Here is a 14,666-nt window from a genome sequence, read left to right on the forward strand (position 1 = left end):
ACTAGACGAGAGTGTGGCGCAATTCGCGCCTGTGTGTACGACGTGCGTGTAAGCTCGCATAAACGATGGAACACTCGAGATATACGCGAGGCACACTATTTTATATCGCTCTCCGCGTCGCGGTACGACGCAAAGAAGTTTTTTCCGCGAATCGCGAGGAGCCTATGTAAAGGGAATCGAGCGCTGATTTATCGCGCTGACATCTCTTGCCGCCTGTATCCCCGACAGTCATGATCATTTTTCATGGTGTCGCGCCGATGCCGAACGCGAGAGACCGTATCGATTCGCGATGCGCCGATCTATTCGCGATTTCCTCGGGGCAACGTGTTTCTATCACCCGATCTACGCGAAGAGTCGCGTATATCGCAACGTGATTTATCGAACTGCGCTCTATGGGCAGCCTCTACACAGGAGAAACCTAGCGGCTTTAATCATTCTTAATTAATCTACATTAGCATTTATGAATCCTTATACATTTCTACAGTTTGATTTTACAATCGATCCACACGCAGGTAAGAATAAAAATAACTAGCCGTGATTAGGGCTAAACGACATTCGATCATTTCCCGGCGAGTACAAATAAAAGTGGATCGTCATCGAGATCGCAGACGAAGGAGAAGGACGCGTATTTATTCGAGAATCCTATACACGGTGGCGAATTATTGATTTGGCGCGCTCTCGCACTTACAGAAACCAGAGAACCTGCACACCCCCTTTCAACGAGTGCATGTCACAGATGCATCCATGAGGAGCGTGCATCGCGTCAAGCGGATGTACCTCGAGCGAACGAAAGTGTTGTGTGTTAGTGAAATGATCGCATTACATGGCATTAAGGTAAGCCATACCGGTATACCTTTCGTTGTGCGAACTATAGCTGGGACTTACACGAGGCTTAGGTTTGTTCTGTCTGCACGAGACGCATTAGATGCATTAGATTTGCCCTATTCTCCCTTTCCCTTTCCTCCCTCCCTTCCGCGTCGCGCCCTTGTAACCCCGGCCCGTCATTCGACTCGATTGTCGACGGTAACGTACCATCGAGTTTCCTTCGCGTGATTAGAAACATTCCAGGAAATTTTGCACGAGCTCGCCCGAAAGGATCCGTGTGCGCCGATTAATTCTGGATCAGGTTGCGGAATCGAATATTTCGATTTGGCGCGATTATGAGAGACGTATTTGCGGCGCTTTTCGCAAGAAACTATTTTTATGGAAAATATAGAGACTGCTCTTCCACTCCGTCAAAATATTTGTGCAAGTACATAATGTTTTAAGCGAGCCGACAAGCGATGAATATTTTTGCATTGACGAAAAACTGCTAGAGATTACGCGGCAAGAAATACCAATGTTGACTCCTGCGAACAACGGGATATTTAAAATGTCGTTATCTGTTATTCTGAACACTAATTTTTCGACATTACCTAACGGGAAATTGCTCAACGAGCCTAGACTGATATTTTTCAACGAAAATCGAAGGTAAAGCCGGAGGCTAATCCGGCTAGTAATTATACCTTGAAGGAATGCTTTGTTGCATGCAGGAGAACTCGCAGGAATCCCAACGATTTTCGTTCTGCGGATAATATAATTAACTGCAAAAGTTAAGAGTAAAATACTCACTACTGGCTTCTCTCGTAGATTTCTCGACGCATCTCGATCCGTTCATTAATCAGAAATTAAGTAGCCGAATGTGTAAATATCGAATGTGTAAATTAATCCGGGAGACAATTGTCAGTGTCACGATTATTAATTTAATTCTCGCGCTAAATACAGGGATTACGTATCGTAGGAATTATGTATCGTTCACGTTATATGTATTAAAGGCGATAGTGGGAGTTTCACAAGCGAACGGAGTAATTCGCCGCGTATCGCAATGCGATCTTTCCACGGTGTATATGATGATAAATGACGTGACAACTCGCCGCACCGGCGTACTTTCTTTCATTTTTTTTGCCCCGTTCTTTTTTTTTTAAAGCACTGCAGCGAATCAACTCGTCACGCTCGAGTGGCGTTACATCTCGTGACGAAACGCGGCGTCGCGCGTTGTTAAAAAATTAACGAAACAATGCACCAGCTGTCAGTATCGTTTAACTGACGCTATCGCGAGTGGAAGCGATTTCCACAGAGTACAATCGTGCGCGGTTACGTATCTTGAATTATATAAGTGATCCAAATTATATTGCGCGAAGCTGATTTCCAACGAGATTGGTTTCGTTACACATTTGCGATCACTTTTATCGTCTCTTTCTTTATTCCACAACCCTTGTTACTTTTTCCGATATCGCTATTAGCGGTTTAGTATGAAAGTCTAGGATAGGATCGAAGGTATAGTGCGTAAAAAATGCATGGGGACATGCGCGATCGACGAAAGCGGCATCGTACGAGGATCGCCCACGCTCTCGAAGCGCAGTCTTTGTACAGCCACAAAACGATCTCTATAGAGCCAATATAAAATTCAAAGCCGCCAAGAGTGGCACCCTCCAACGTTAACGACAGCGCCGCCCCTGAGCATCAGTATGCTAATCCGATGATTGGCTATGTTCCAACCCCCGATCCCTCTTCTCACTGTACCACTCTCTTTCTCTCGCGATACGTCTCTTTGTCTCTTTCTGCCGGTATTTCCCCGTACCGTGCCGTCTCCTTCTCTCTTTCTAGTTTCCCTGTGGCTTCCTGATGGCATCCAACTACCCTTAACCGAAACCATAAGCCAAAACTAACCCTTATTCTAATTAGGCGGTACGGCGACGACGCGTCCCCCCCTGCTTTGCATATTTTCTCGATTAACCTCGCCCTTTCTTTATCCGCTCGACGTCGCCGACCACAATTTTCCGAAAATTTTCTGTTCCGCGCTTTGCACAATTTTTCTTCCTTCCTGCATAATGTAATATACTTCCTGCGATGATACGAGATTCGTCATAGATACTTAATAATTTTTTTCGCGCATGCATGTAGATATATTCGAAATGAAATTTTTCTGAAAATATATTCTCGCTAATGATGTAACAAGGATTAGGGACAGCTTAAATTGTTATGCATAGCGAAACTTAACTTCATGAAAATCCGCTTTTCACCCCGCGATCAATGAGATCGAAATGAGTTTCCATAGCGGTCTAGTGGTCCACGGCAACGGGCCGCAGCATCCCGAGGGGAACGCGCTCGCTGACATAAGCTCATAAACCCGCAATATTGAATACAAATGGACGGCACTGCCGGCGATGCGAAGTGCAAATGAGCCCTGTGAAACCAACCCTTAGCTCCGGGGGTGACCCTAAGGTCGGCATAATAGTCCCGATCGAGGGGAAGCTCGAAAGGTCTACGATCAATTAGGTCGACCCCGAAGACAGATTCGCGCTCTTTGCGCTCTTTACGAAGCGCGATTCGAAGAGAGGGCACATCCCTCGCTTTACATTTAGGGTAGTTTTTTAATCCGCTCTGCGGACGATTTTTTCTACAGGAGATTCGATGAAAGACGCTTAGTCTACTTTGATTCTCTTTAACTTTTTTTCCTAATTATTAATATTATATACTTTTTCGTGAAGAAATTGAAAATATGAAAAAGAATATTATATGTGTGTAGAGTAAAATAAATAATTTCTTTATACAGATATACTGTAAGTACGTACATCTATTTCGCTGTCAATTTTTAATTTCGGGAAAGCCGTAAAAAAAATATGCCGCACTTAAAATGCAGTTTTAAAAGCGATACTCACTTTTTCTCGCGCTTCCCCGCGCCAGTATCCCGAAATCCTTTCGCGAAAGGGTTATTATCGATCTTCAGCTGAGTGATCTAAACAAAAAATTAATATATATATATATATAAATTCCTTTAGAAAAAACATTTGTAAATTAAAAGACTTCTTTATTAATTTATATTCGCGCGTTAGGCAAAACGAGGTCTAAACGAGACTCTGGAGTTAATATTTTTTTTTCACTTTGTTTTGTGTTCAGCCGACATACCGAGAAGGCGCGATAATTAAGATAGTAGTATATAGCCGCATATATAAACGACCTAAAATCTCTGTACAAGGCCCGGTCTCTTCTTATACGAACACATGCGTGTATATGAACAACTCATTCACTACCAAAAATAATGTATACGGAGAAGATTCGTTATTCCACGAAACGGTCTTCACGTTCACAGCTTTATCGAGAGAGAGGCGAGAATGTAGAGAAATTATTAATTAACGAAGGAAGGCCCGAAGCCAAAACGGCCTGCTCTCTCAGATCGTAACGCGAGATTGCTTTTCCCTAACGAATTCTCGCTATGCGTGTAAGTTTTACTACTTCTACAATAAGGTGATGAAGTCTTAATGAATCAATGGGGTTTCAGAAAGATTCTATTTTTACATCGACGAAGTTTATAAAGTAAAGAAAAAAAAAAGTAAAAATTTTTCAACTTTTTTCAAAATCTTCGTACAACAAATATTATAAAATACAAAGTCGATGTTTTCCAAAAGATAGCTTTGATATTTTGAAATTAATCTGATAAAGATTTTTTTTCACGTAGGAGAAATTTCGATGGTCACTTACTTTTTCATTTTGATAGGCCGTTACAGCGATGAATTCCGTCTCCTTGAAAACGTAACTCCTAAACGTCGAATACGGAAGTTTCAGAATATCGTTGGCTCGCACGAGGTGAAACCTCGGCTGATACTTGTGCATCGAGTTCAGTATCGTCTGTAATAAAAAAGGGGGCATACATTGGGACAGATTGTTTTATATTAACTTTGACAAAGAACGTTTGCAATTAATTCGCTCCGTTCGTACTTTCAGACCAATTATTTGACGATGCAATTCTATATCACAAAAATCTCTCTTTATAAAGCTTCAAGTTAAGAAGGCGTACAATGTTGCAAAACAAGTTTTTTAAAGAGCCATATAAATATTTTCCAACATCTTTATAGAAAATGTATTTCATTTTAGTATTTCATTTTATTTATCATTATATTCGAAGCGTTCCAATTAACGCAAGTCACGGAGTTTAGAATTTTCGTGATTAGCCATTGCGAGAGCGTGGTCTGAGAGTGATCTATAGCACGATGCAAAATTAAGAAACAAAAGCGGCACGAGACACGAGAACGATTTTGCACGAAGAAAAATATAGAGAGATATGTCAGATTAAAAAAGTGTCAAGAAGGTGTCGCCGTTAATCATACAATCAGAGAGCGTGCACTCTTTCTCCCCCGTTAATTAATCTTCGTGCAAGTATTTCATAAAGTTCCGTGCGGGCCAAGAAAGAACCAGCTTGGCAAAGCTATTACAATGATGCATCATGCCGGGTTGATCGATACAAAGTCTGTAAACGCAATCGAGTTTTACGAGCAAGCTTTGCGCGATTTTATCGCTGCCGACGATGACGATTTGCAGCCACATATTTGCATTGAAAACGTAATTATTTGTCGAAGACATCCCCTTTATTAGCACTCGAATGATATACTAATGGACAGAAATGACTATGATAAAATGGCCGCGTATTTACCCTATCTACAATAATGCGTACACGTTTCGATTTATCGTCGCACTTGACGCCAAATTATCATTGTTAAGCGGCATAATACAAATTTGCCAAATTATCGAAATAAACGAACTCCCTGATTACGATAATTTATCGACCTCGGCCTCGCGATTAAAGCTCGCGTTATCCAGAGCGGTAGCCCATCGATCTTGTTAAACGGACGCGAGTTACTACTCGCTCACGAGGCTCACGTCGTGTCCGAGCAAATTTGCCGGTGCACGCGTGTTGCTTTTATTACGAAAGGACTGTTCAGAATATTCCAGCACGCGAAACGACAAGGGTGAACGTAGCCCGCGCACGTTCGTCGCATGCGTAAAGAGAGAGAAAAAGATTAATAGGTGAACGGTAACGAGTAAATTATCGGGAACGTCTGCAAAAATGCGAACGATCGATACTACCGGCAATCGTGTCTTCATCGCTCGAATCGAATCCACGGAAATGGATTCTCAGATCCGCGACGGGCCGTCACTTCCGATCGGTCGCTTTCGCGGAGTCAAGACTCGATCGTCGTCGGCATAATTTATATATAGCGTGGTTATTGACGCGCATACATAGTGATCGATAGGCACGCTCCAAAACATGGCCGACGTAGTTCTGGATATCGGTCGCTCTCTGGGGGGGCTTTTTCAATCGAATTCCCTTATTAATTCAATGGAACCCGCAGTCTCTCGCTGCCATTTCGCCAAATAAAACATATCGATACCGCGCTTATCACCCGTATATCGTGACTGAATCGCATAAGCGAAGGGGAGGCGAGATTAATTTCAATGAGAGGCATCGAGAAACCGGTTCATCCGCCACCGCGCGAGAGCTCGCAGGGTTTCTATTAAACCAAAAACAATTTTCACTTTTGTCAAAGGGAACGCTTATTATCAAAGATTCGCGGTTTGTCTTAAACCGAATCCTAAGAGCTTGGAAGAATCAATGAATTTCACGAAGATGACTATAAAAAAGCTAAACTTCGTAAGAAATTATTCTAGATTATTAGATCTTTCTAAAAGATGAACGTTGTACTACAATCCAAGTTTCGCCATACATCGAGAACAATGTCGTTAAAGTACATAATACCAGGTTAGTCTATGAACTAGAAACACCGAGTTAGACATGCCAAGAATTGTTCGCGGAAGACTTAAAATTTTTACAGTATTCTGTAATTAACTGCGAAGGACGGATTATTATATAATGAGAAATGTACAACTATCGCATTAGAAAATATGTCGACAATATGTGACATCATGCAACAATTTCTAGTTTTTCCTAAAACTAGAAGACAAGCCCCATGACAAAATTAGTGCTTGTACGAACCATAATGCAAAAGGGGAGATTAAAGAATCGAAAAAAACGAGTATATATCTGACGCATTAATTTATTATCATTCTCATAAATAAAAATTCGCGTCCAAGTGAGTGATCTCGGGCCATACGAAAAAAAATAAAAATCAGAAAACTAAAAATCATCGGAGGGGAGGGAGGGGGTAATTAAGGATCTGCCACTTTGGAGTACATGTAATTATACATGAAAGAACCGATTCAAGATGCGCACATCGTCCAATCCACGAGAAATTCACGAGCAATTCACGAGAAATTCACGTCGCGCGCGCGGTAACAAAAAAAAATTCACCGTCACGCTCGTGCGTATAAATCGCACAGGATACGTAAGACGGAAAGAGAGAACCCGCTCTCGCTCGTTCCCGCGCGGACGCCATTATGCGCGGCACGGCACAAAGGGGAAATAATTAGCGCTGGCCGGGTGATAAGCCGGCAATCTAGGCGTTTGTCATTAGCCTATCAAAGCCGAATGCTTCTTTTCTTTTTTTCTCTCTCTCTCTCTCTTTCCCTTCGCTACCGTCACCGACCGCCACTGGTGTCCCCCGTCTCTCTCTTCCGATCCCTTGCGCGGTCACCCCGGCGGTCCCCTCGTCCCTATCTCGTTTCTCGTGGACCTTCGGCCTCGACACGCCTCTGGCGCCGTGGAAAATATGTGCGAACGTCGATCGGAGCAATTAGTATTTCTCCGGACTCTAATCTGGGCTCGCTCGAGCGCGGCGAATGCGCGTCTTTCGCGGTGCATGTTACCTGTGCAACATATCGGCGAATGGGGGATAAAAAAGAGAGACGGGGGAAGAGAAGGGTATGGCTTGCGAGAGAAGAAAAGGGAAGGAGGGGGCTAGCATCGCGAGATGCGCCTAGTTTAAGAGAGAAAGAGAGAGTAAAAAAACAGAGAAAGAGAGAAAAGAGGGGAATGGAAAGAGACGGTTGTAGGATAGAAAGTAAGTGGTAGGATCTGAAGCGGTCCGGTGTGTATATCGCGCCGCGTGAATTGACCGGCCAGATAAAACCGCACGACGGAGGAGAGGACGGGGAGGGAGCGGGTAGAGGCAGAGAGGGACGGCGGGAGAGGAAAGTGAGAGAATATCTCGACCGACACAGAAGCCGACATTGCTAATGACTCTGTCCGCGGTAATCTCCGGGTGTTATCTGTCCTGGCTACCTGGGGGCCCACCTACTTCGAATCACGAACCTGCACACGCTGCTGCTGTTGCGTCTCTCTTCCTCGCGCGTCTTCTTTATGCTTCTCTTTCTCCCTTCTCCCCCCCTCCCCTTTCTTGTCTGCTCATCCCTGCGCCATCAGAATCACGGAATCCAAGGATCTCTTTAGATGCGCCGCTTTTGAGGCGACGTGATATACATATCTTTAGTACATGGTCCGATAAAAAAATTTATCCGCTTAACAACTTTGAAAAAAAATCTATTATTCTGATTTTAAATTACTTTCTCTTTTACACAAATAATGCTTAAGAGACGTGCAAAAAAAACGAGAGTAAAATAAATTGAAAACTTAAGAGAGATTAAAGAGATCGACGCGTGGAGAAGACAGGGATGAAATAATTCGTCGTCGGTCAGCCGAGAACGCGAAGGCGCGCAACAAAGCCTCGCCATTACTGTCTTTAGTGTTTGGTCAACTGATCGTACAGAAGAGCAAACAAATCTCTTGGGCTGAAAGGGCCTGCCTCGGTGAGACACTGAAAATAAGGACTTTAGCAGCACCGGCGGTGGTATCGCGAAATTCTTTCACCGTAGCGAGGAGCAAAAAGCCAAGTGCAGAACGCGCTTCGACGTATTGCGAAGATGAGAACTGTGAACTGAAAGATAGGACGCGCTAGAAAGAGAGAGAGAAAGAGAGAGAAAGAAGAGGAAAAAGGCGGCGCTTTTCACTTTGAGGGTCAAGGAGTTGGCCGATGGTCCAAGGATTACTTAGCCGTCGGTACATCAGGTAACAGTGCATGTGCGGTTTAGTTTGCAGTCATTGCGAATGCACGTATCTCCCGTATGTGCGCACTCTCATCCGCTTACGTACACACGTGTGTGTACATACGATCTTCGATACACACACGCACACATATATATACATTCGAGATCGAGCAGGATATCTGAACGAATAACGCGAGAATAACGAGAGAAAAGATATACTGGTATAAAGTCATCGGACGGAAAAAGGAGAAAGGGGTGGTTCGCGTATATGATACGATATGTGGGGGAGTGAGCGAGAAGGAGCGAAAGAGGGTGGTTCTTGACGACGAATGTGGCGCTACCTCGGCAGAAAGCGGCAGAGGAGTGAAACTTTTCGCCGAAGGCGAGGGTGCGAGCGAGACAACTGGCTTGCCATGTAAGGGTGTGACGAAGAAAAGACGAGGAGGCGGCGGGGGTGGAACGCACCGGAGCGGAAAGGGAAGGTGGTGGTAAGGTTGGTCGTCCTGGTATCGACCGCCTGAAAAAGGGGTGGATTTTTCTATCCCTGGGCGGAGGACCCGTCGTGTAGGAGGACGTGTTCCGGACGCGAACGCGACTGGCCCATCTCGGGACCTTCGTCACGCGGAATAAAAATAAAAGTGGACTGTCTCGGCAATATTTCGTTGCATTTAGTAATGCGGCACAAAAATAAATTCCTTTACTTCGCGTCATTAATCACAAAGAGAAAAAGAGAAAGAGAAAGAGGGAGGGAGAGAGAGATTGAATCTTTTAATATAATTTAACTTTCGGATAGAAAAATGAAATTTTGTTAAGAAAAAATTATTTTATGAATTTTAATAATTCCATAAATTCATGAAAAAAATCATGAAAATTGAATTACAAAACGGTTATCATCAATTAAAATCAAAGACAATCATAGAGAAGTTTTGCAAATACGTACGAGTTTTTCTGGTAAAAAAATATATCAAAGTTTACGTAAATTATAAAAATGAGAGTGTACAAAGTATATAAAGTATGCAAAGTAGGTGTAAAATCAATACAACCGAAACTTATTTGATTAATCTTTCGGGCTGTCATGCTACGTTTATAAAAGACCCTCGGAATCAAAACACTTCTTGGAGCGGCTGAAACTTAATCGCGTTTTCAGTTTTCGCGTCAATCTCCGCAGATGTTACCTCCAAGCTCGCGATTAAGCGCGTAATTTCGACCAAGTCAATTAGTTCGAATCAATCTGAATTCGGGGAAGCGACGCGTGGGAGCGTGACAGAGTGTCTTCCAGTTCTAAGAACGAATTAGGCGATGAACTTTGGGCTTACAGACGGCTCGGCGACGCGACGCGACAGTCTCGCTCGTTGGCAAAGCGAGGCCAGCCAAGTTAGGTCAATTCGTGGCGGCTCAACGGCGAAGACGATGAGAAGGTGGAGGAAGGGAATGGGGGAGGAGGGGGAGGGATATGGGAGAGAAATGGATCCTTGGGGGGTTTCTCTGCCACTTACTCGCCCGGAAGCTAATTGGCCCGAATCGAGGGTGGCTTTTCCATCATCCGGTTCGGGCATTATGGCCGACTTGCACGTAAGCCGACAAGCCAATAACAGGCCGGCTGGATAGCCGAGCAAACACGAGGAACTCCTTTAGATCGCGTTCCTTCTTCCCTTCCACGCGAATTCGTGCCGATTTTCGAGGCTACTTTGTAAACGCTGCTGCTCGGTGAAATATGACAAGTATCACAATATGTCGCGTTCACCTAGTTTAATCCGCTCGGGAGGAAGACGAGAAATATTTCTTTATCGATAATTTATTCAGACAATTTTCAGAATAGAATCTTTTACAGACAGACAGATTGACAGAACATGAAACTTTTTTTTGATATCTAAATATCTTCGTGTTTAATTATACCTAAATATAAAAATCGAATTTTTAATTTATTTCTAATTTGTTGCATTTATTATTACATTAAAATAGTGGCAAAAAGATAAGCAAATTTGTCGGGAATATTGAAAAGCACGATTAATGTCGAGCGAGCCGTCGCATTAATGCTAATTTCAATTCCGGTGTCCTCGAGTCAAATTATGCACAGTTTCATGGATCGAACGGGATCGCTCAATGGATCCACTGTGCACGCAAGGAGATAAAGATTATCGACTTAACGCCGTTCTTTGATCGCCGAATGAAAGCAAATAGGTACTGTCGCCGACCAATACTATCGCGCCGTCATCATAATTTCTGATAAGCTCCGCGCGATCCAAGTCTGGCAATCTCTCATTGAGAAACGGAAACAAAAATTAAATTACTATTCCAGGCTTGAAACCTTTCTTATTATACTTTCTCGTAAAAAAAACTCAGGGAAAAAATTTACATACAATTAACGCTCAAAGAGTATCATTTCCGAGCTTTATAAATTACTTAATGCATGTAAAAGATAAAATCTTTTTACACAATTGTCATCCAACAAATCTCCAGCAAAATGTCCCTTCGATTTATACTACAATTCGTGGAAGTATTCAACATAAATACGTTTGACGTGGCTCTACGTTTACATAAGAGCGTACACGAGAGGTTATTTAAGCGAGAATTGTCAAGGCTTAGAGGAGGGTACACGCGAGAATCGTCCTTTCCCTTGATTTCCGCGGCGGTTGATACGGAAAAAAAGCAACGGAGGGAAACGTTAAACGGAAATCAGGCTGCTTACAGACAGCCGCGTGTATAAAGAAGGCGTCACTCCCTCTCTTTCTTTTTTTTTCTTTTTCTCTCGCTCCCGCCCGAAGGATGATGAAGGGAAAAAGCTCTTTGAGAGACGACGAGAGCGCGCGGTATCTCTCGCGCTGAAATACGCGGCTTCGGAAGAGATGGGAAATCGCGACGCCCCAAGGGGTATTCGCTCGGTTCGCAAGTGTGAAATTGCCGGCGATGCTCGATACGCCATGAAATACACAAGAGCGAAAGCTTCGATTTTTCTTTTTTTTTTCAGCGCGAAAAGCGGGAAAAATGGTTCTTGAATATTCGAGAGTTTCGGGCGACGTTTCCTCCGATGTGTCGCCGCCGTCGTCGCTGTCCTTTTGCGGCTGTTTGCATATCGCGCTAATTGCACGGTGCTCGTGGGAGCTTTACGGACGCCGCAGCCCTTTGAAGCCCTCGAAACACGAGATAGATACACGGCTGATTCGAAACGCTCCGCGGATCCGACAGCGATGCGGAAGCTCGTCTCTCTTATTCGCTGTACGCGATAAACAAGATGAATTCCACAGACTGCTGTGCCTTTTGTCGCTTCGCTTTTCACGATGCAATGGCAAATTCAGTTCGAAATTAATTTTTTCCTCTTTCCTCTTGAACGTCATTTAGTCATTCGTGTCATTTTCAAATCGCATTTTTATTATTATAGATATTATTGTTTAGGGAGAATGAATGATCTCATTATTCTTGCCTTTTCGCTGAAATGATCAATTCCAGTAAAAGAATAGTATATATATTCGATATATTAGTAATAAAAGAAAAGAGCAAGAATACCACAACCTATATATACATATCTAGAATTCTTCTAACTTCCCGGTTAAGCAAATGCATTGGCAACGAGCATTGGTATCGCGTTATTTATCGATCCCGCCGTATCGAATGTAGACGATTCTTTAAATATAGAACATTAAATATTGGCTAAAGACAATACTATACACACAGCCTAGCAAGGCTATACACGTGTATTTATCGGGAACGAGCTTTCCTTGCTGAGCCAGCAAAACTCGCCTTCGGTCGTTCGCGCTACTATCCTTTTTTTTTTATACCTCTAGCGGATTACGCTGACCGACAATGGTGCTGATTGAAACCGATTATCGGACTCTCCTCCTCTCATTTTTTCTTTTTTTTTTTGACCCCGCAATGGCGACAGTCGTCGGATTCGTTTCCAGTTGAAGTGTTACGACCCTGTGATTTCATCGTAGGGTCAAACGTAAAAAAAAAGAAAGAAAGAAGGGAGAAATGCCACAGGGAACGAGAAGAAAAGCGGAAGAGAGAAGGAGAGAAATAGGAGAAAACGGAAGGCTGAAAGCTCGGCAAAACTTAACCCCCGAGATCTGGACTGGTAGTCACCCCCTTCGTTTTCAGAGAAAGAGAGAAAACGAGTCGGGGCTTTATTGTTCTGAAGAATACGGGAGTCGTCGCAATCCGCGCTGGCCACCCTCCTATCTGGTAATCGCGCGTCCCTTCGTTTTTTGAAATGCGGACGAGGGCTCGTGGCTCGAAGGGATACTGATCGCCGCCGATATTTTTCCCGTCGAAAACACTGCGGTTTAGAAGCACGGAATACGAAATATATCGGATCGATTATATCGAGCCACAACAGGGATATTGCGAATGCATTAAAAATGGAGAGATTGGATTAGATATTCCACCTCTTTAAACGCAATGTAATTCTAAAGAGCGAATTAACATATACCACTTCTGATATGAGACGTCATTATATATTTAAATTCGCAAAAAAGTGATAGTGAATTGTGCGCGAGATCTTATAAATCTTTGAAATTGGTCTATAAATCTTTGATCTGGTTAATTACAAACAGTGATTTATTTATTTAGATGCTCTTGATAATCTATTTCCTCGATTGGCATCAGCAAATGCACGCGAGAAAGAGTAGACGCCATTGATTTTCGCCACAAAAGCTGTACCGAGCATCTGACATCTCGCGTGAAACGAGTCTATGCAATACTCTAACCATTCGTCGCTCGTGACACGCTCGCTCTTCTGATTTCACTGAAAAAATGGAATTGAATGGTCGTGTCACGTAAGAAAAACGTATGTCGACAGCACGCATGAAATATTTTACCCCTGGGAAACATAAAGTCTCTTCGCTGTTCCATTACCCTTAAGTAACTCTAATTTATTAGCATTAAACTGACTCTCCCAAACTAACAAGCTACAATTATGTTTCAGTCACGAAAGAAAATATTTTTTTTGTTTTATAGCCCGAACAAAAAAAATCTCTTGACATCACGTTGTTGTCCAACTTCGTTTGACGTATTATATTTTATTGTTTGCCGTAACAATCTAGGAATAGTATTGTTATAACGCAAATGAATCATTATCGGTTAATAGTGATCGTTGTGAATAAAGCATTAGAGTTGTGTCAACTAAACGGACCACAAAATGAAATTTTCGAGGCTGAAGGATCGTTCAAAGATCTACAGTAAATATGGATAGTTTGTCGGTCATAAAGAAGATAAGTAGCTGGGAGAGCGTAATAATCGGAGAATTAACGCGTGCATTAAACCTCTCTCAGAACCCGTCATTCGACATTTTTTTTCTCGACTACTTTTCTCTCATTTTTTTTTTCCTATTTTTTTTCTTGCCATCCAACCTTTGGGATCGAGGTCGCCTCAAATTATCGGCCTCCGTTATCCGTGACCCATGGGGAGGTATTCAGATAACCTCAAAGTTCAAATCACAATCTGTCTTAATAATTCGAAGCATACATACGGCGTAAAATGCGTGGGATTCGTCGCGAATGCGTCAAATTTGCCGCGGATGCGAATCGATAATCGCGATTCTTTGGAGCTTCGATCAGCTAATCTGCTTGCGCGATTAACATTGATCTTTTATTTATAATAATCAGTTCATCAACATGCACTAAACATCGAAATTTTTCTGATTATTGTCGCTTGATATTACAATTGATATTAAATTACTCTTAGAATATAATGTATTCATAGAATGCGTGCCGTTGTATATTTAACTTTGCTTTACGTGTGCCTTGATACGCAATGCCGCGCGTAAAACACGTAGATGATGTTGTGTAAACAACTCGTCTCTATGACAATATTAAAAAAAAAATTCAGTGCGATTCCGCCCCCAGGTGAATTCCTGTTCTCGCGGTATATCGTTAATGTAACGCCGACTGAGCAAACCAGCGGCGCGGCGTACC

At 42.9% G+C, this 14,666-nt stretch overlaps 1 protein-coding gene across 5 annotated transcripts in view; it reads right to left on the reverse strand.

Annotated features, from left to right (window-relative positions):
* LOC105253185 (optomotor-blind protein) overlaps nucleotides 1-14,666 on the reverse strand; it is an 81,805-nt gene that overhangs the window by 5,848 nt on the left and 61,291 nt on the right. For all 5 annotated transcript variants that reach the window (XM_020028111.2, XM_025407409.1, XM_025407411.1 and 2 more), the window contains exons 5-6: nucleotides 4,522-4,668; nucleotides 3,702-3,778 (exon numbers count right to left, since the gene is read on the reverse strand). In XM_020028111.2, the coding sequence (XP_019883670.2) occupies nucleotides 3,702-3,778; nucleotides 4,522-4,668 (224 nt within the window). The remainder of the gene's footprint in view (nucleotides 1-3,701; nucleotides 3,779-4,521; nucleotides 4,669-14,666) is intronic.

This window comes from Camponotus floridanus, unplaced genomic scaffold (genome assembly GCF_003227725.1).
Source record: "Camponotus floridanus strain SB8 unplaced genomic scaffold, Cflo_v7.5 scaffold174, whole genome shotgun sequence".
In the NCBI taxonomy this organism is placed as follows: domain Eukaryota; kingdom Metazoa; phylum Arthropoda; class Insecta; order Hymenoptera; family Formicidae; genus Camponotus; species Camponotus floridanus.